Raw genomic sequence first — 20,649 nt, forward strand, 5'->3', positions numbered from 1 at the left:
GACCGCTTTTTGCAATTCGCTTCAAGACAAAAAAAAAAATAGAAATTCTTACCTCGATGGCGAGGTCGAAGTCCTTTCGCTCGATGGTGCCGCTCTGGTTCACGTCTGAAATCACAAGATTGCCGTCGCATCAGTGCGGTGCTCCTCAACCACGTAAATTGCATTTTGCATTTCAAAAAGTAAATAGAACTAGTCTCGCTTCCTGCGACGTGACGGGGCAAAATTTTTCCATCCCAACGAGATGTGGAGGAATGAGATGTGCAGGTGTGTAACGAATAGGAAAAAATATCTTTAAGACTATACGTGTGTGAAACATCAAATTGATGCGCGCCAATTCCATCTCAGTGAGTGCATTTGAAATTTTTATATCATTTTTCACTGGCTGAGTGAGACGTGCGCAGAAGATATTACTTTTGTGTATGTCACTAGTCAAGTGTAAATAAATTGATCGACTTTCAAATAAATTGCTGGAGTAGGCTGATTGTGGTGCTATCAATTTTCTTCAATTGTATATCTACCGACAGAGAAAATATATGATTTTATCTGATGAATCCAATTTAGTTCTTATTTTATATAAAAGTCATTCCTGGAGGAAACGCGTGGTGAAATTATTTTGCCAATATTTCTCTGAACCAAACAAGGGTGAGTGTTTTACGTAACAAACTTTTGATAAGAGTGCGTGAAAATATTCGTTCTTTTAAATAATATTTGCCTGAATTCAGCGATTTTTACATTCTATATGAAAAATATCGTAATTCAATCCAGTTCTACTAAGGGCTGATATTTTTTATTTCATTTTGTAAAACTTTCATACTAGTGATGCATGAAAAGTTAAATAAAATCATCCTGCTGGCAAGGATTAACATGTGAATAAAAATAAAAGAGAATACTTATTGCAATTCATTCTAATTTAAACTTGAGGCAAAAAAGCAATTATGATTTATACGAGGAAGCCTGATATAAAAAAAGGAATAAATTACACACAATTTGGAAAGAAAGGTCTACCTTTTTTTTAACAATTAGTCTAATTTGCAATTCAAATTTCGCTTTCAAAGCTTGGGTTTTGTAACGAATTGATGAGCTTTGCATAAAAGGAATAATATTTAACAAGTGACGCAAAACTTCAATGATTTTTTTTTCATTCCATGATATATCATTTCAGATTCTCGTTCATCACACAAGACCATAACCACTGTAACCAGTGGGAACAAAAACTCGATTACCCCCCAAGGTCCAGCAGATCAGCGATTAATCTGGCTGACCTTTTCCTCCTCATTCAAGTCCCTTCTGGGACACCATAAAGCAGCAGCGGTGATTTTTTGAGCGCAAGAAATCGCCGTCTAATTTATGACATTGGATGGGCAAAAATTTATACAATGTGTGGAGATATGAGGGGCGATAATTTCCCGGAGCTTATTTGGTTAATGTGCGCGCGGGTGGTGTGTATGTGTGCATAGCAGGGCTATCTGCAGCACATAAAAGAGAGAGGGTAGTGTGGACCGACACACCACACACCACTATTTTACACATTATACTCTCTCGGACGGATGCTGCGCCACTAGCGGAATATATTGCCTGCAACAAGAAAGCTCGGTGAAATATCTCTCTTTTTTGCAAGGCCCCCTCTCGGGCCGAATGAAATCTCGTTTGTAACAAGCACGGCGGATTAAAGTCACAATCTCTGAAAAGAAGCAAGTTCATTTCGCGCTCGCCCGGCGTAGAGAGAAAGATAATCGCAAACGCTGAGCTAGTCTGACCTTCGCTGCGCGAACCCCTGACTTTCGAGGCGCCACAAGCTGAAAGGGGACCTAATTAATTAAATTTCGCTTCTCGCTCCCAATGGCAAGGCAGGAAAAGTTCACGGCCAGGCTTAAGATGACTTTCATGTTTCTTGCACGCTCTTGCGGCTGAGAATTGTGAAGATTATGATTTTTTTCCTCGTCACGTTCCAAATTAATGTTTTGATCCACTCTATATCATATGTACTATGTACATACTATAAGAAAGAAGGACATCAGTATTTAAAACTTTTTTTTTAATTTTCAGCATTATACTATAAAATTTCAGTATGATTAATTTTTTATTCTTATAATGCTCCTCGTAGAAAACCAATGTTGGTTCCTTTAAAATAACAACCGTCAGTTTTCAGATAAAATTGCAAATGAACGTATTTGAAGTCGTCAAACTGGAACCAGACGCGGCTCGTGCGATGGAGACGGTGGTGGCGGATTTGTGATTGAAAATGATGGAAGGTTTTTCTTTTTACAAGGCGTCGTTCGCATGGGCCGCACCAAATCATTGACAGCTAAGGAGGTAAAAAAAAAGCTGAAGTGCAAACTACAAGCCCAATTACTGCGCTCTGCGTTCACTGACGACGCATTGAATTTCCACGAAATGGATTATTGATGACACGTCATACATTGACAAGCGGAAAATGATAATGGGAAGCCACCGAAGCCACCAAGTGAAAGTTGTATTAAATTCCTCTTTTTTCTACTCTGCTGGGAGTCTTTGTGATCCTTAATATTTCTAATTTTGTTTCAATTTTTTCTTTGTTCAGCAAACATTCTTCAATTACATAGAAATAAAATTTATTTATATTCAAATATGCTATTTTCTTAAATTAGGCAACAAATGTGTAGAAAATCCTTGAAATACTAGAAATATGAGACATTTATCTCTAAAATATGTTTCTACGCCTGCTGTATTTCTCTAATGATATGTCAACCTCTTCTCATTATTCAATTACCATGATTTCCAATTTCCAAGCAGCTTAAATTAAATGAGATTTGCATTTTTTTCAGTTTAAAATTATTGCTTCACACGAGACCATTGAATACTAATTTTAAATTTTAATTAATGTACAATTTATAGCAACTTCCATGGATAATTTATTCACTGGCAAAGTCACAATTTTCACTAAATTAATAATCCGTTATTCGTTTATAAGCATATTAAGGTTCTATACTCATGAATGATCACTCTTACAATTATAGTAATTCCTACCAAGACATTTCCCTATACCACCCTACAGTAGTAAACCTCAAATTAATTAATTTTTTTGATCAAATTCAAATACTATTAGCTTTAAAAGTGACTATTCAATTTTTCCGCAACAAGCAAGAAAGACCTCTTCGTTACACATTTTCTTGCACGCAAACAAGTCAACAAGTTAAATTATGCATCGTGAGCGATTTCACAAGGCACATCCATCTTCTCTTTGCGGCGCCACCACTCTTGAAATCCTTCCAAATCCCCTTCTGCACACTCCACGATAAATTTCCGGCAACGTGTCCTTTCACTGCTTGGTTAAGATTTTTTGGCAATATCAGAGCCTTCGTCAATTTATCTTTCGCGAGTATACACGGCGGTAAACAGACAGCAAGGCGCAGACGAATGAATGAACGCCGCCAACGTTTTGTTTGCAGCGGACGAGACACGCTCGTGTATTCTAAACAGGGTAAATATCCGTCAGTCGGAAGCGCCGACGCCCGAGGGTGCAAAAACTGCAGCCCCCTTTTTTGTTAAAATGTTCAATCGCGCAAATATTTGCGGAAGTCAAGCTCCAATCAGGCATGTGCGAGTATTCATTAAAAATTTAGGTTTTTGTAAATATTTTTTGTTTTGAACTGTTCCGAACAACACATTTTACACTAATATGTACAAAGTCACTGTTTTATCAGCCTGAAAGGGAATTCTTGGTTATCGATTATCAGATCGGCCCTTGGATTTAGCAAGCTTGACTGCTACCGCTGGTGTCATTCCCAAGAGGAATAGACAATAAAAAAAGTATGTAACTAGCAATGCCACTAACTATCCATTAGTGATAAAGCAAAATGTTAAATAATCTCGTGTTTATTTTACTTTCGTTTGATTTTAATTAAATGAATGTAATGATTTGAAACAATTCCTACTCTTTGCGAACGTTAATGACGTCAATAAAGTCATTATTCGAACGTTATTATTTGTCTTTGAATATAAAATCAAACTATGAAAAAAATTAATTCGTCAAAAAAAGTAAACTAAAATTAGGCGCTGCTGAATAAATTTCTTAAAAGAATACCGGCGCAATTATTATTGGTAAAACAGGAACTACAATTCATTGTCAGTAGCTTCATAAGTCCCAGGCATTAATTTATTTATACTTCTCCATTTATTGCTACACTGTAGTAAGAAAGATTGTCAACAAGAGGTATTGATTATCGAATGCTCTTTCATTGTTTGAAAAAAAAATCCAAATTAATTAATTTCTAATTAAAGATTTTTAGAGTACCAGTGTTAACTCAAGTTTTTTGACTTTTTTCTAAAACTCTTTTCAGAAATAAAATAATGCGTTTCTCTTTCACATTTTTATCTTTTAAAATATTTTTAAATTTAGATTTCCACAAAGATTCCCTTGTTGTTTCACTATGGACTTTTTCTTTTGAATAAATGCAGAAATAACGTAAACCTGGTGTTGCGGGAAAGTGGAAAAAGTTAAACGTGAACAAAATGTCTTTGCAAAAAAGTTCAGACATGGTGGTGCACGTAATTGCAAAACACTGCGGGAATTATGAACAGTGGCGGGTAATAGAGCAGCCATGTACACACACTAACTAATTGTAAGTACAGAGTGAGAAAAAAGCCCGAGGCACGACGAGACACCAAAGTGGCAAACAACGCACGTTGCCGCCAGGCTGAATCAATTGCCGGCTCATGAATTATAAAAGAGCGGCGGCGGCGGCTCTTTAGACTCTTTAGCGGTGGAAACTCGCCGGGAATAATAATTCGGGCGTGCGAGCACCGAGAGCTTATTTTGCAATTATCCTGCGCTCGTCGTTTGGCGAAGAAGCTGCTGCTGGAGAGATAGAAAAAGGCCTGCGCCGCTTTCATTTACTCTTGGCTAACGTTCAAATCGGCCCAGCTCCATATGGCATCGCATCATTAATAAACACGTTCGCTGGCAAAATCCACCCTCAGCTTTCTGCAGTTAAAAAAAATATATGTCCGCTCGACAAACACACGTTAATTTATGGCTGCGGAGTGCTTACAAAAAAAATATATGTGCTAATGGTTCTCCCGATTTGCCTGACAAATTGTCGCACTTCTATTTGAAAAGGAAATAAAATAATTCCATGTTTAGGCTTGGGAAAAAAAGAGTAATTTTTTGAGGCAAAATAAGTGGAAAATAGGGGAATTTAAGTGAAAAAGAAAAATGTTGCAAAGCAAAATAGGTGAATGTTGTTAACCAAAATATTATGGATCTATAATTGAAAATAAAGCAAATATTTGAAATAGATTAATTTTCATCAAATTTAAGGTGATTCTAAAACGTCATTTGTTGCTTTAAAAAAGTGCAATGAATCTTTACTCATATACTTTAGGTGATTTCCAACAGAAGTATGTAAAAAGGTGATCATATTTTTTTACAAAAGTGAAAATTTGCAATCTTTAAGTTCGAAGATTTTGCCTGATTTTTCTGCTTTGGTGAATACCTGGTTTTAAAATACCACGCAGCTGAAGATAGAATTGCGGTAAACACATTTTATATTTCATACAAATAATTTTGGTTTTATTATATATTATGCATCAATTTTTTTTTAATTTAATTATTTAAAAGAATTAAATTTTTTTAAATTTATCTTCATGGATTAATACATATTTATATGTCAATTACAAAAGTTTTTTCTAAAAATTTTTGTTCTCAATTTAAGCAAATTAAGTTATTTTTAAATTATTTTAGTAACCTTGGTTAATCAATGTTAAAAATTAAAAATTTAAAATAAAAAGGCTTCATTTTCTTGCTATATATTACTAGTTAAACTCGCAAAATTTTATTCGAAATGCAAAATCCTCCCATAGCCCTTGAAATCAATTCGTGGAAAAGAAGATTGTATACAAAAATAAAAATAAATTAGCAGGCTGTATGATCAAATCATAATGTATGCCTCTCTTGCAAATAAATTTAGCATTCTGAGAATTTATTAAAAATAAATCAGCTGAAGATGGAACTTCGAATAGGGGCTCCACGCGAATCTCCGAACGACGCTTCTCCCAGAAATTATGGGGGGTGCCGTTGCGGTAAAATTATCCTCTCAGAAACAGCCGCCGCGTCTTTTCGCAAACGTTCGCGTGCCAAAAAATAAAATTATGTTTCCCTTTATGGCGACGCGGGCGCCCCATAAAAGTCGTCACGAAAAGCCCGCAGGGACATTGGGCGAGATCAGTGCAGCGCGTCCCTTTAAAAGGAGACGAACAACCCTAGCTTGCTTTTCTCATTCACATTGAATGTTTTATTATGTTTTTTTTTTTTTTTGTCAACAACCCTTCGGAAATCATTGCGCCGTTAGCGAGCAGATAACAAGATGCCCTCTCAATTCGATTCAGCCGCGCCGTAATTTGATTTCTTGATTGGAAGCACCGGCCTTGCGGCGAAACCAATTAGGCTCGGCACACATGAGATGCTTTCGCAAAATTTCCCCCGTTCGCTTGTTTGCGCTTTTTACGAGCCAACTCGGAAGAGAGGTGCAGGTTTGGCAGGCTGTAATAAGTTTGCTTCAACTCATTTAACAGCTGAGAATTTTGATCCTGGAAGTGAAAATAAGTTTTAGGCCCTTAGAAAAATACGAAATAAATTGAAATATCAATTGAAAATCTGTGCCATCATAAAATTGTAAATCGTAATGACAACTGCAATATCTTTAATTTTATTTTACTTTTATATAATTCTTAGCAAGCAAACCAAATTAATCGACGGAAAAAATTTTTTTTTGATAACTTCTACAAAAGAATTTTCTAAAATTCGATCAAAATGAAAAAGGAGTTTTTTTTACCAAACTAGAATCACCAAATATTCTGGGCTGATTTCATAGCTTCTGTCACAATAGGTGATTTTAGATTATTAATAAAGTAAACTCTATTTATTCAACCTATTCTTAAAAATGACAGTCTCCAGCTTCACCGTGATTTTGATCAGTGATTGCCAAAGAGAAAATAGATGAACACAATTTTATGTATGTTGGATTTAGCGCTTTGATTGTTAAAAAAATAGGTTTGTGGAATATCAAATAATGATTTTCATGGTAATTTAATTTTCAAAACGTTCTTACTTCTTCTAAAAGGTAAAAAATTCAAAGGAATCTTTTCCATAATGACTTTCTGACTTTTAATAACTTTGAGCGACCGTCCTGTTTTTGTGGAATTACATTTCAACATTAATATACAGTTTCCTCTGCAAATAGCGAATAATGCTTTGTTTTGTGTGCATTGTGTTGCATTGTAGCGTATAAACAGCAGCGTTTTTCGCATCGTGTACTTTCACCGGATATGAAGCTTTTTAGCAATTCAAAGTGCCGCCTCGTGAATAATGCATGGCTCAAATTATTGGCACGATGAAGTGGACGCTTCCTATGCCCGTGCAAATTTTTTCATCCGCAAATACCGAGAATTTATTTTTTATTTTCCCGATATGCACACGCGGGTCAACGAGCGGCGAAATTCCGGCCGTATAATAAAATAAATCAGCCCCGCTCGAAAATTGCCACCGGCGGTAATTTGAATAAAGTTTCTGTTTCGCTGCCTCGCTTTCGTAAACATGCACAATCAGGCCCTCTTTTGTTTTCGTTCGCTCGGCGAGTCTGAAAACAATACACGCGCGAGGCGGATTTTGTTTCTCATTGTCGCGTGCGCATAAATAACGCAGCAGTGAATTAAACGCGGCCCGCGTTTCCAATTCCTTTCTGCTTACGGAATCAGAACAAAGACGATCAATGAATGAACGCAAATTTTATGACTCCGTGAAGATTTTGCAGGATATTCTGATTAAATTACGATACACTGCTATGCTGCAGACAATCTTTTACCTTGTATTAAAGTATTACATTCGTAGCGTTTTGTAACAACTACTTAGCTGTAATTGTAGAGTTAATATATTGTAATTATATATTTTTATTTATATACTTTCTTCAAGATTTTTTTTTCAAAATTAAAAAAAAATATCAAGTTTTGTTATTTTTATTTAAAAAATGTATTATATTTTTTACTAACAAAATATTCTGATAATTTTCGTAGGGAAATAATCAAAACATAGAAAGCACGCAATTTATTAATAATTCTCCTCCAAATTCCTGAAAGTGTTTTGATCTAAAAGTTGATTGAGCTAATTGAATTTAACTTTCAGATTTTTTCTTGTACCATCCTATTTGCTAAAATTCAATGCACTGTAAAAAGTAAAGGAAGTAAAGTCAATCAATTTAATGAGAGAATGCAAAGTCTAAATTGGTGCATTATTTAAAGAACGTGTCTTAGAGCTCCAGTCGATAGAGCTGTAAAGCAATCTCATTTTCTTCAAAGGAAAATAATTTATCAGACGCAACTGATCAATCGGGAGCCAATTCCTGAGTTGGAAGGTGCAATCGTTTTCGACGAGAGCTATCCAGGAGGAGGAGAGAAGCCGATAATGTGGAGTGAATGGCTCATTGCTGGTGCCATTACGGATCGACAATGGCGATCGACTGGCTCTCACTCACTTGGGCAATGGCGCAACAAAAGAACGCCCGAGTAATATCATCAGATAGAGAAGGAACGAGTCTGATGTCAAGAATAAAAACCGCCGTTGACAAATCTTTTGCCGAGAACAGATTTCGGCCCCGATATACCGCTGGCTTTTGTGTTTCCCGCTTTTTGCCCGGACCACTAATCCGCTCGACGAGTTTGGCTTATTTCTTGGACGGAAGCCGGAATTTCCTGTGAAAAGGGAACTTGGATATGCACATACATCAAATGCGGCTCAGACAGTTGCGACCGAGCTCTCTTTTCGTCCCAGCGAGGAAGTTGCCTCGAAATTTATGGCCGGGCTTTCGCCTCTCCAATTTGGACGATTGGATTCGCTGCTACACCGAGAATGACCCTCGCTATGAAAAGTGTGAGGGGATGTTGACTCCAAATTCGATTTTCGGCATGAAAGGAATAACTTTTCATAACGAGTTTTAGAATCAGAACCGGAATTAATAATTAGAATTCAATATAAAAAATAACATTCTTCAAATAAATATTTAACCCCAATTGTGTTCAATTTGTAAATTTCTAGAGAATTACTATGTTATTGATTTCAAAATTAAATTTGCTGCTTATTTTTAATACCAAATAACCTTTCAATCCACATTGTTCATAATTTGACAGGCAACATGCATGCATGGAAAAATGCGAAACTAAATTTTTTTTAAATTTTTTTTTATCCTACTCAACATTGAGCAATTGATTCATTTCAAACTGGAATTACATCCCCTTAACTACATTCATACAGCTACAATTTGTCCCGCATTGTAATTAATTCAAGTCAAATGAGAATTCCTAGCAATGCTGATGTTTAAATCATGTGATTTCTTTGTAACTTATTGCTTTTTTCTTTCTTTCGCGTTATTCTGTTTGACAGGCACAACACCAGTAGTTGAGCTCGTAAACTGCAGGAATCAAATGAATGGCATTTGTAAAGAGGCTTTGTCGGAAATTTGCTACTCAAATGAAATGAGGCCAGCAAAATGCAGATAGAATTGGCATGCGGACGATGAATTTACAAAGAGCTCAACAAAATTAATTAGTGAACGCAAGAGAAAATCTTGTTAGCAAATTGAGACGTCTCTGGAAATAATTAGAAGGGAAAGACGTAAGAAAATTCTATTGGAAAGAATTTTGCATTACTGTCCAATGGATAATATAATATAAATATTGAGAGGGTAGGAAACTAGATAATGATTAATGGAATTATTTACTTATATTATAATTTTTAGATCCCAGATCATCAATTTTGTAATTCATTCAAATTTTCAGTTGAATTTTTGAAAACGTTTTGATAACGATTATTCTACATATTTCTTTTTTAAACAATGGAAAATTCTATTAAGAAATTTTAAACAAACACAGTTCTAGAGAAGTTTAATTTTCTTTCAAATATTCTTACGTCAAATAAATGTCAATATTCAATATCAACGGTCGAGTTTTGCAGAAAGAGGTTATTTGAAAAGGAAAGTCAAAAGTCAATGCGCAGCCCTTTCCTTTTTCATTACAAGATCAGCGCGGAAAAACAAACGTCCTCGAGTGCAAACACTCGAACAAAAGCCTTTACCTTTTTTTACTCTGCTCTCGACAAACACACTTCAGAGAGGGCAGGGTATATAAAGTTGGTGTGGCCACAGCACAGTTGCGGCCGATTGCGTTGACAATTAATGAATGTCGCCTTTCCCTCTTTCTTTCTTTGTTTGGTTCGCGTGTTGCGACGGCGGCAATGTATCACTCCAGGTGGACACACGGCCCTTGGTAATGATGAAAAATACAGGGGGTCCCACACCACCACACCCAAGCGTGATAAATCTCGGCCGCCCTAATCAGTTTAGCACGCGATTTTATCGCTCGCTCCTTTCCTTACTCCCCTTGCATGCATAAGCCGCGACGAATAATAATTTCCTATCGAGCGTGTTGGTTGGTATACGTGTTGCCTAACACCTTAATGTAACGGCCCTTGTAATGCGCATAATGACTACCCTATCCTTCCTCGGGCGATTCGCGGTCACCTGCGCGGCCAATTCAAACAAATTAAGGCCCCTCTAATTTGCATGCACGCTTTTGCTTTTGGATGTGCCTCGAGTGTGAAAATTGGAACGTTTGTTTGCTCTGCCCGCATGGCAATTTCGTATTGATTTTTTTTACTTTATGGATTTGTGTGTGAAAACTGGTTTTACTGCACTAGGGCGTGTGGGAAAGTATTGCATTCTGATTTCCCACGATTTTAGTGTTTGGAAATAGGATTTTCCCTTTATTTTGTTTCATTGTGAGGCATGGGAATCAGTGAATAGATTTGCGAACTTTGAATAATCCCAACAATACAACATCGTTAGTCACGTTTAAGCCCTTCAATTCAATTTTGTAAGGAATTACCTACGACGCGATAGAGGAAATTTTTTCAAGTTCTAATTCTTCATGGTGAATTGATTTTATGTCTCCTCAAAGGGTTTTTTGAGATGCAACCATAGGAGCTGTGAATTATTTTGACATAAACTAATGCACGAGTTAATGAAGATTTTTTTTCTAACATACATTAAAAAATCTGCATTCCCCCCCCCCCCCCCATAATTTTCAAATTTTCACACCAAATATTTAAAATTTTATTTTATTCCTAACTGATTTTTACAGCAATTCAGGTTGGCATGAGAAACGTAAGCCTTTTCAACAATAAATTATTTCCAAAATTTTTGTGACAAAAAACGTTATTCAATTAGCGAAAACCTTGTTTACACTTAGAAATTTTTTTAAATAATATAATTTAGGTCAATATACAACAGCCGGAAGAGATTTTTCAAGAAACCAAGCGAGCATCATCAATTTAAATTTCGTTAAGCTTTACAACAGTAAAACGTGACGCAAAGAAACTTTGTCCCACATCAACTGGTTAATCGAATCACTCTGATTACACGTGGAGAGAATAATTAAGTTTGGAATAGACATGAAAGGCCATGCAATCTTCGCCGCCCAACCGATGATTATCAAACCTTGTAGGAGCGGCGCCGACTAATGAGATTCCTGATAAAAGGGAGCGCTGATTGTGAGTGAATGGAGAGCCGAGAAGATCGGTCCAAAGAGAGAGCGACTAACTTTGGTCCGCAGAATTATTATTATTATTGCTGGCTGTGGCGCCAGTCAGGAAATTGTGCCGCTTCAAAGAGGGCACTCAATTGAAAGTTATTAGGCCAAACGTTTATGCCCGGCGAGTTTCAATTTCCATTCTGCTCCGACGAAACCGACCGACAGACTGCGGGCTCTGCAGACCTTTCTCGGTTAGGCTTCCCGTCCGACTGGCCTGTCGTGCAGGTTGCATGCTTCGCCCCTGTCTTGATGAGTGAGCTCATTCATGAAATTGAATTCCAGCCAAATGTCAGCGCGAACTCGTTCATACTCGCATTGAGAAAGGTCGTCTTAAGACACTCGCTTGACAAGGGAGTAATTGCGCAACGACTTTGACAAAGTCTCCTGTTTACGAACTATTAAAGCTGCCCAGCCTCGTCCCAACTTAAGAGAGGGAAAAGTAGTTTTTTTCTTGCCAACCGTCGCTATTCGTTGGGCGCAAATTAATTACAAACGGCGACCAAGTTGTAAAACAAAACAAAAATAAAATAGTTGCTGGCTAACATAAAAGTGGCACATTTCCAAGGACTGGAAGCCTGTGTTAATGGGATAATTAAAGTAGTCAACTGTTTTCTTACTTTTTAGTTGATGAAACTGCTGCTTTAAAACTACATTTTCTGGCAAAATGACTGAAAAAAAACTCATCATTGAATCTTTCAAATTACTTTTACGATTGAGGGTTGATTCATGGTGATTTGAATTTAAAGGCGGCCTCTCTCGACCACCGCCGAGAAAGCTCATGAATTATGGCTGCAGCCCGCTGTCAAAATATGTGGAGCTAGATATTGTTTTTTCTTAAACAATAAACAACTCACAAAGACCCATCAAGGAAAAGCCTACTTTAAATTCAAATCAACACGAGTTTTACTTATCTTAATTGTCAAAAAGAAGAAAATTTGTGTTTATTTGTGCAAATTAAAGCAAATTTTTAAATAAAAAAATATAATAATGATATCCTTTTCCCGAAAAAAAATCCTGAAATAGGCTTTCTAAAAATTTGTCTACATTTAATCTTTTGTGAGAAAAATAAAAATATATTCATAAATTAATTTACTCTCTCCATACAGCCATTTTCTATCCCATGATAAGTATGTAATTGAACTCAACAAGTTCAAAGCCATGAGTAAAATATTTTTGAGACGTGCATCGCCAATAAAGCTTTTCATCAACACGTTCATAAACGCGAGGTTTTTTAAATTTTTAATAAAAAATGCTAGTTAACAAGCTAAATTTTTTCTAGCCTAAAATGAAGGAAAGAAAATTTGATTGCGTTTCGTGTTGTCCCGCCTCCCCCAAGTAATTTGTCCATCACACATAGGTACAGACTGGCTTGATTAAGAGTAAGTCTTTAGCCCCTATTTAATTTTGGAGCTTCATCGTCCGAACGAACATCAAATACACGTACACTGCAAGGCATTTTAAGTCAAGGTGAGTTGGCCGTCGAAAGCAAGTTTAGCAGAGCGAAACATTTCCCAACAGGCGTGTAGCTCTTTGAGAAGAACCAAGTCGTTCCACCTGCACCTAATGACTTTTCACCCTCGCACACGCGAAATAAATATATACACCTGCCGGTAGAAAGAGGAAGAAAATTTTTCACAACTCACCGAAAAAGACGTTGAACACGTAGAGCAGCTTCTTTCGGCGGAAGGCGGAGATGGACATGGTTTTTTTCAAACCTGTAACAGAACGGAGTTTTGAATGAATTTTTTACCCCTTGAATATTGCATCTTTATTACTTTCGTGCATAGACTGGTGAGAAAGTATCTATAATCCAAAAAAGAGGAGCCATTTTAGACTCAAATTTGAGCTAAAACTGTCTTTTTAACAAATCAGTTTTTCAAAATATAGAATTAAAGATGATATTTTAATAAAATTCATGATCACAATGACTTTCAAGGAAATCCATTTTTCATGAAAATAACTTTTCAAACAAAATAGTCATTTTAAATCTTGTAAATACGTTGAATCAGAAAGACAAAATTGACAAAGTTCCACCGCCAGAATGTATTTAGAGAAAATTTAAAAAAAAAATTTAACTTTTCACCAGTCTATTCGTGCAATTAGAGTCACACAATGAATGGATGAGAGGGAGGAGAAAAGTTGCTATAATTTGTCACTGGTAAGCACACATCGCATGCAAGTTCTCCGTACGGAGCAATAAGAAGCAGCCCGCGGTGTTTGAACAGCATAAATCAGGCCGATCGGGGGCAATTCCGCAGCCATATTTCGCGCTCGGAATTGCTGCAACTTCTTCTTAGCTCGAGAGCAGTCGCCCGGATAAATAGCAGGCATAAATCACAACACACACGAGAGGTGTTGTTTCGTTATTTGCTTGGCGACGAGTACAAATGTTATATTGCCAGCCGCGGGCTGCTTATCCACGTCCGTAATTAATATTGCAGCCGAGATTCGAGGAGGAGGTTTCACCGCGTGTGGCTTTTGCCGCCTCGAGCAGTCGATGCTTTAATAGTACACAACGTACGATGAAACTGAAGCTTTAGCTAAAACAAATATATGGAGAGCTTGAATCTAATTTAAAGTTGGAAATTTCATATTTGCTGCATTGATGTTGAATACGTATATTATGGCAATTACAATCATAAATAAATTAATTTCAAAATTGTTTGACGAGAAACGGTTAGTTTCTTACAATTTATTTTCTCAGAGACAGTTTTCCGTTATGTACTCTTATTGATATTTTTTATATTATTTTTCATCTTTTTTTAGCTGATAAAATTTTTTTGTTTGTATTTGCAATAATTCTTGCATTTTAGGAAATTTAGGAAGTTTTTTAATTGCTCTATCCTCTTTAAAGTGTTATATGTTTTAGTTTTTTTCCATTAATAGAAAGAAAAATTTTATTTTTAATTTGACCGCTTTATTTCTTTAATTTTTCTAAACACAATTGGAACAATTTCATTCTTCAGATTCTGTAGAAAGTTTTGAACTGAATCAAACGGTTTTCTTTAAATTTCCCTGTCTGAGAGTTGTTATATAGGTAAAAATATATATAAAAAAAAAATAAAATAAAAAAATTGGCCAGGAGCCACAACTATGACAACTATACTAATTATTTTGTTAATATAATGAAATAAAAAAAAAATAAATAAAAGTTATCACCGCTCGTCACGCAGAGTATGCTATTTTTGTCTCGCTGGCAAAAACATCCAGTTCTGCAACACTTTGACAAGCAGGAAATTAACTGGCCGCGGACATAATTATTAATTAAAAATTCGCCTCACTGCGCGTCACAGTGAGTTTCGTTTGTCGCAGGCAGTCACGAAACGCAGATCGTAATCACTGGGCAGGAAAAATTCACCATGACGAAGCATTCGTCGCCATCTTCCTGGCTTTTCAAAAATGCAAAAGTGGTCGGTTGCAACACACGTCATTAGTAAGCCGAGTGGATTAATTAATTGGACGGCGGGTGCACAGCTGATTACGCACCAAATTAAGCTGTAGAGCTTTTGTCGCACACGATCAAGCTTTGGGCTGGCAATTTATCAATGTTAAGTAAACATGCGGATCGCACACAGTGAGCCGGTCCTTTGTTTGACAGAATTTGGTTCCAGCTCCGGAAGTAGATTGAATAACTAAACATGGTAGCTTTCAAATGTGGTCTATGAGTTTCCTACAGCTGGCTTGTAATTAAAATTCCCCTCCAAATGCAACTGAGGGTGTTTTTTTTTAATTAGTTTACTGTGAAACATGTGCAACTTAATTTAAATTAACTTTAAAAAAAAAATCTTGGGCGACAATTTTGCAGTTAAAATTATTAAATTTTTGAGATATTATAAGATTTTTGGAATATTTTTTTGAAATTTGATTAAAACTAAGTGGAAATAATTTCAATTGATTTTTGGTGGAAATTAAAAGAACTAAAGATTTTGATAGGAAACTTCTCCTTTTGATTATCATCGCCGCATGTGAGCAAAGCGGGTTAGTTCAATTTGCATGTTTCTCTTGCGCAAGGCAATTCTCTTGCAAATGAAAATTACACGCGGCCTAATTAGTTTTAAAATATTGAATGTGCAATGCATTGAGCGGCGGCGGCGGGCTCTGCTCTCTGAGAGCGAAGCCCAGCCAGCCACTTACTTTTAATTGCAATTTACGGCCGGCGGCAATTAGACTAGCGCGAATTTTGCCGCCATCACTTACACTTTGTTTTATACAGAGAGAATTTTTGCCCGGGCCGCTTTATGACAAACATGATTTGGCGCTGCACGTTCACTACGTGCAGCTGTTGTGCTCGCTTGAGTGGGGCAGTAAAAAATTATATTTGCGTTCGCGACGACTGCGAATTTATTATTCAAAACGGTACGCGTTCCAATGTGATTAACAGGGAGAGAAGAAATTCGTGAGCGGAAATTGAACTCTTTCCCAGTTTTACGACACTCTGCCAAAACAAAGGAGAAACAAAAGTAATCCTCTCTAACAAGAGATCGTTAAAAAATGCTACTCATAAGCAAATCCGTATGTTTTGCACTTTTGCAAAGACGGTAGGCACTGGAAATTCAATTTTCATTGGAATTTCCTAGTGAATGTGATTAATTTTGAAAAAAAATATACATATTTAATGTTCACGAAGATTTATTTTTTAAATTTCAAAATTTTCTAATACAGGTCATTCCTCTAGCAATTCCAGCAGACATGCAATTTCTCACTTATATACACTTTAAAAATAAATATAGTTTATTTGTTATCAGCCCCTCACATGCAGCAATTTTTTTCTCTTTATCAAATTTCGTTTTAATCTGGGAGCAACTTTCTATTACACACAAGTATGCCATAAAAATTTTCATTCTCTCACTGCCTTTTTTAACGAAATTTGAGGCAGTTGACACTTTACGGCCGTTCTTTAGATGAAGCTATAAGAAAGCTGTCAAGTTGGCAAATAATCGCGTGACCGGAGACTTGACGCAGCAGCTCTTTTTGGGCTGGCGGTACTCGATGTGTGGAACTCAACGTACTGCCCAAGCGTAATGAGTTTAGAGATTTTACGGCCGACCACTTTATATACGCTGCAGTAGCGTCCGGAACTTTTTTAATCATTCAGCTCGAAAAGCCACACAGCTTAATCAAATTCCTCGGCCTCTAATTGAATTTGTTTCAAGTTCATTTGAAAAATCGATTAAAAGGAAACTTCTGTTGAATTTGCAGACAATTAACCATATTATATTTTTAAGAATATTAAATGATGGTTAAAGCCACATCAATTCACATCATTTTTTCTTTCGCAAATAATGAATAATAAAAAATGGCGATTAAAAATATAGTCTAATATTAAATAAGAAAAAATTATAAACGAACTGAATTCAATTCATATTATATCAAAACAATCATACCCTTCACTTTATTCCCTATTGTTCCTAATTAATATTATTTCTATTTAATTTTTCAATCTACTATTTCAGGTTTAGTTCTGTTCAAATCTGGCAAATTCAATTCAGAGTGCTTTCTTCAAAAAGAAAAAAACTATCAAAAGTTAGAATTAGGGTATCTCGGGTATCTGTATATTTTATCACAAATATAAAAGTATTTTAAGTAGAAAAAAAATTTAATGTGGCTTTAAAACATGGCAAGTTTATAAAGAAACATGTCATTCATTTTGTACGGCAGGCAAAATTAGGAACAATGAGCCGGGCCAAAGTGCCTGCTCACTCAGATAAAAGAGACACGCTCTCTCTTTGTTTCAATTTCTGCGGGTCATGAACACCTCAGTCAGGTTCTCTCCACCTTTTCCCACTTGCCGACATCAAAAGTCTGCCTCCCCGTCGCCGATAAGACGCAGATACAACAATGGGACGCTGTTGCTCTCGGGCGCAACAAAACGACGATACACGCTTTTGCGTGCCTGCGACTCGTTTAATTAAGTCCCACCGGAACGCCGATGCATAATCAAGATAAGCAACGTTTTGTTTGTTTGTTTGCGTCGGCGCCAGCGAAAGTTAATTTGCTTCTCCCTGCGCAAATATCCAAATATTATTCGCGGTCTCGTGACAGAAAAAAACGACAATGCTTTGCAAGCGTAGAGTTATAATGAAAGATAATAAAAGAGGTGGCTGGAATAATACGGAGGATGATTGCGATCCTATCGAGTGGAATTGGAAAGTTAAGAGGATACTTTTGATAGCCCGTCATTTACTGGTTAATGTGTCGATCAAGTGCACACACGCGACTTTAATAAAATAATATCCTACTTATTTTAAGTGGAAATCGATGATGAGACCATTCCATAGTAAAAATCGATCCACGAATTTTACTGACAACCATTGCAAAATCTTCATTCATTTTCAACGTTGCGAAAAACCAGTAAAAAGCTTTGGTTTTGATGTTGTTTTGTGGTGGGTGCCGTCTCTTTGGATGTCAGGCATTTTAGCAGTTTTTTCTTAACTGATTATTTAAAAGTTTGTACCAACCAAGAAGGATAACAATAATTTAATATAAAATTTTATCCTCTAGCAATCAAAACGACCCACTTAAGATCGATAATAGAAACAACTGAATTAATTACAATTTATAATTAAACCATAAATAATAGACCTCCATACATTGAAAAATATTAATTGTGTCTCATTCTTTGATAAAAAGGAAATATAATTATAAATTTGATAATTATTTTGATCATTGATTGAATTTTAATTGTTCTATGCAAAGCAATAACTTTCTAAACGAATAGATTTTCATGTCGCTTGTTTTTTGTTACAAATTCTAATCCGTGATTCGTGCTCGCGCGAAATATGCAAATTGGAAATCAATGAGAGCCTTTTACTAAATATCCACTGGCGCTTGTTCAAGTTGGAAATTGCTCTTTGGCGGCTACCGTGCTTTCATTTCCGCCACTTGCGCAAACGCAAATTGCAATCACACATAGACTGCGGTTAATTAGTGTGGAGCAATAAAGGGAAAAAATTGTGTAATTAATCAATACTGTTGGTGGGGCCGAGTTTAGTTTTGTAATCTCACGTGAATGTTGTTGTGTTCCAATTACTTTTTCAAGATTCAATTCAGTAGAGAGAAATATAATCTCAAGGGTATGAGAGATTCTAAAACTTTCAGATTAACCAACATGTATGCAAATTCCCACTAGACTTCGCTGTCTCAATTTGCGCTTGTGAATCTGACTGGTCGGACTATGTTGGTGTTGATATAAAGTAATGGAATGCTTTCATGCAAATTAATGCAGAGGTATGCTATGCACCGCACGGCAAGTCAAGTAGCAGCAAACATGCTGCATTCCAGTTCAATGGTTGGAGCAAATGTTTGCTCTCGAACTTTAGGCCAAGCGGCGCCGGATCAACTTTCCTCCTTGGGTCATTTTAGGAATTTGATAATTAGTTTCTGTAAGACTATGCCCTGTCAAAAATTGATTAAAATATAAATTAGGTCAAATATTTATAATCATTTTGTTAATTCTCTCAACTCGCGCAAGTTGAATTGGAGTAAAAAATAGCGCTGGATCCCTTAAATTAAAAGTAAAAAATACATTTTGTCAAGGACTGAAAACTTTTAATCAATACGATCAGCTGTTGGGTAAAGCAAATTTATGGACTAATAATTTTAAAGCTCGATTAAAATTTGTACACTATATCATTTTTTTTCAAATAGAAGAAAAGTTAACTGTTGGGATATGCATCAAAAACTTTTACGGGAGAAGTTGAAGAGCCAAGTTTGGAGCTCATGCGTCGTTAAAGGAAATATTCAACACAAAATTATGCGCTCACCAACAAATTAAATTACCAAAACTTTCCCTACACCCTTTGCAGAATCAAAATAAAAAGTATTTTCTCGTTTTGATTATTTCAAATTCTGCAGAATTTCAATTTTTGACATGTCGGATCTGTCATTAATTTACGTCCATAATGGCGGTCAAACATGCTATTGGCTCTTTTATACAAGCCGAACAATAATGGGAAATTGCACGCGGCGATGAATTAGCTGGGGTGAGCGAAATAAATTCATTCATTGCGACGGCCAACTTGACAGGGACAACAATGAAACGAGCCAAATGCAGTGCCAACAGATGCACCATCAATTACTGCCCACTGCCTGGTGCACCCTGCGTTCCCACCGCAATGTTCGCCATTGTCCGCGTGCGACACACGGCTAATGACACGCCCTGTCCGCTTGCAGTCCCACAAATTGGGCAAAAAATTCTAATCCTTTCATTAAATAAATTCTATTCCATTTGCAAATTATAAAGTGGACTTCATTTGGGTCTGTTTTGTTTTGATTAATTTTTTTTCGCAAAATAGTTTACAAAAATTCAAAGTAATTTTTAAAAAAAAATAGTTCAATATCAACTGCAATGTTTTCAAGTTCATAACAACAGCTTTCATATTCTCAACCCTTCAAAAACATAATAAATTCATTCTTACAGCACTGAAACGCCTGATTTTTTTAAAATTCAAAAAGAAAAACATTTTTGCAAGGTGTAATTTCATAAATTTTGCTGAACCTTACTTTGAATACTCTTACCGTTAATATTGTTAATGAATAACGCCTTTTGATAATTTTTTTTCGTTGCCTTCGTTAGATAATATTTAAATAAAATTTAATTTTATGTTAAAATTGATCAAATTAAGTATTTTTAATGCAACAAATTGCTGAACAAAATATTAGAATTATATTGAAACTGGGTTTTGCACGTAGAGAGCTATCTTTTTCTCTTAATTTTCACATGAAGCGTAAAAATATTTGTTTCGTTGTATTTCATTTATTACCACAATACAATAATTTAATAATTTACAAAGCTTCTACAGTCATAAAATAATTATTAGGAGTTTTGGGTTACTGTGTTAAAATTTGGCAGTTTTTATTTTTAATTTTTTTTTTAATTTTCATTCTTTTTCTAGCTAAATGTTTACTCAAATAGTGGTTATTTATGAAAACCTTTCCGCTGCAGAGTAAGTATTTTAAATTATTTGCATTTAAAATTGAATCAGTGGCACTAATGGTCACAAAACACAATGGCCTGAGTAAACAAACAAAAAG

General features: G+C 35.9%; 1 protein-coding gene across 4 annotated transcripts in view; it reads right to left on the reverse strand.

Annotated features, from left to right (window-relative positions):
• Positions 1-20,649, reverse strand: part of LOC132203498 (calexcitin-2) — a 49,392-nt gene that overhangs the window by 20,932 nt on the left and 7,811 nt on the right. For all 4 annotated transcript variants that reach the window (XM_059631310.1, XM_059631312.1, XM_059631308.1 and 1 more), the window contains 2 exons: positions 13,260-13,331; positions 53-105 (listed from right to left, as the gene is read on the reverse strand). In XM_059631310.1, the coding sequence (XP_059487293.1) occupies positions 53-105; positions 13,260-13,317 (111 nt within the window). In that variant the 5' untranslated portion in view covers positions 13,318-13,331. The remainder of the gene's footprint in view (positions 1-52; positions 106-13,259; positions 13,332-20,649) is intronic.

The sequence above is a fragment of the Neocloeon triangulifer genome, unplaced genomic scaffold (genome assembly GCF_031216515.1).
Source record: "Neocloeon triangulifer isolate White Clay Creek 2 clone unplaced genomic scaffold, ASM3121651v1 ptg000017l, whole genome shotgun sequence".
Classification (NCBI taxonomy): domain Eukaryota; kingdom Metazoa; phylum Arthropoda; class Insecta; order Ephemeroptera; family Baetidae; genus Neocloeon; species Neocloeon triangulifer.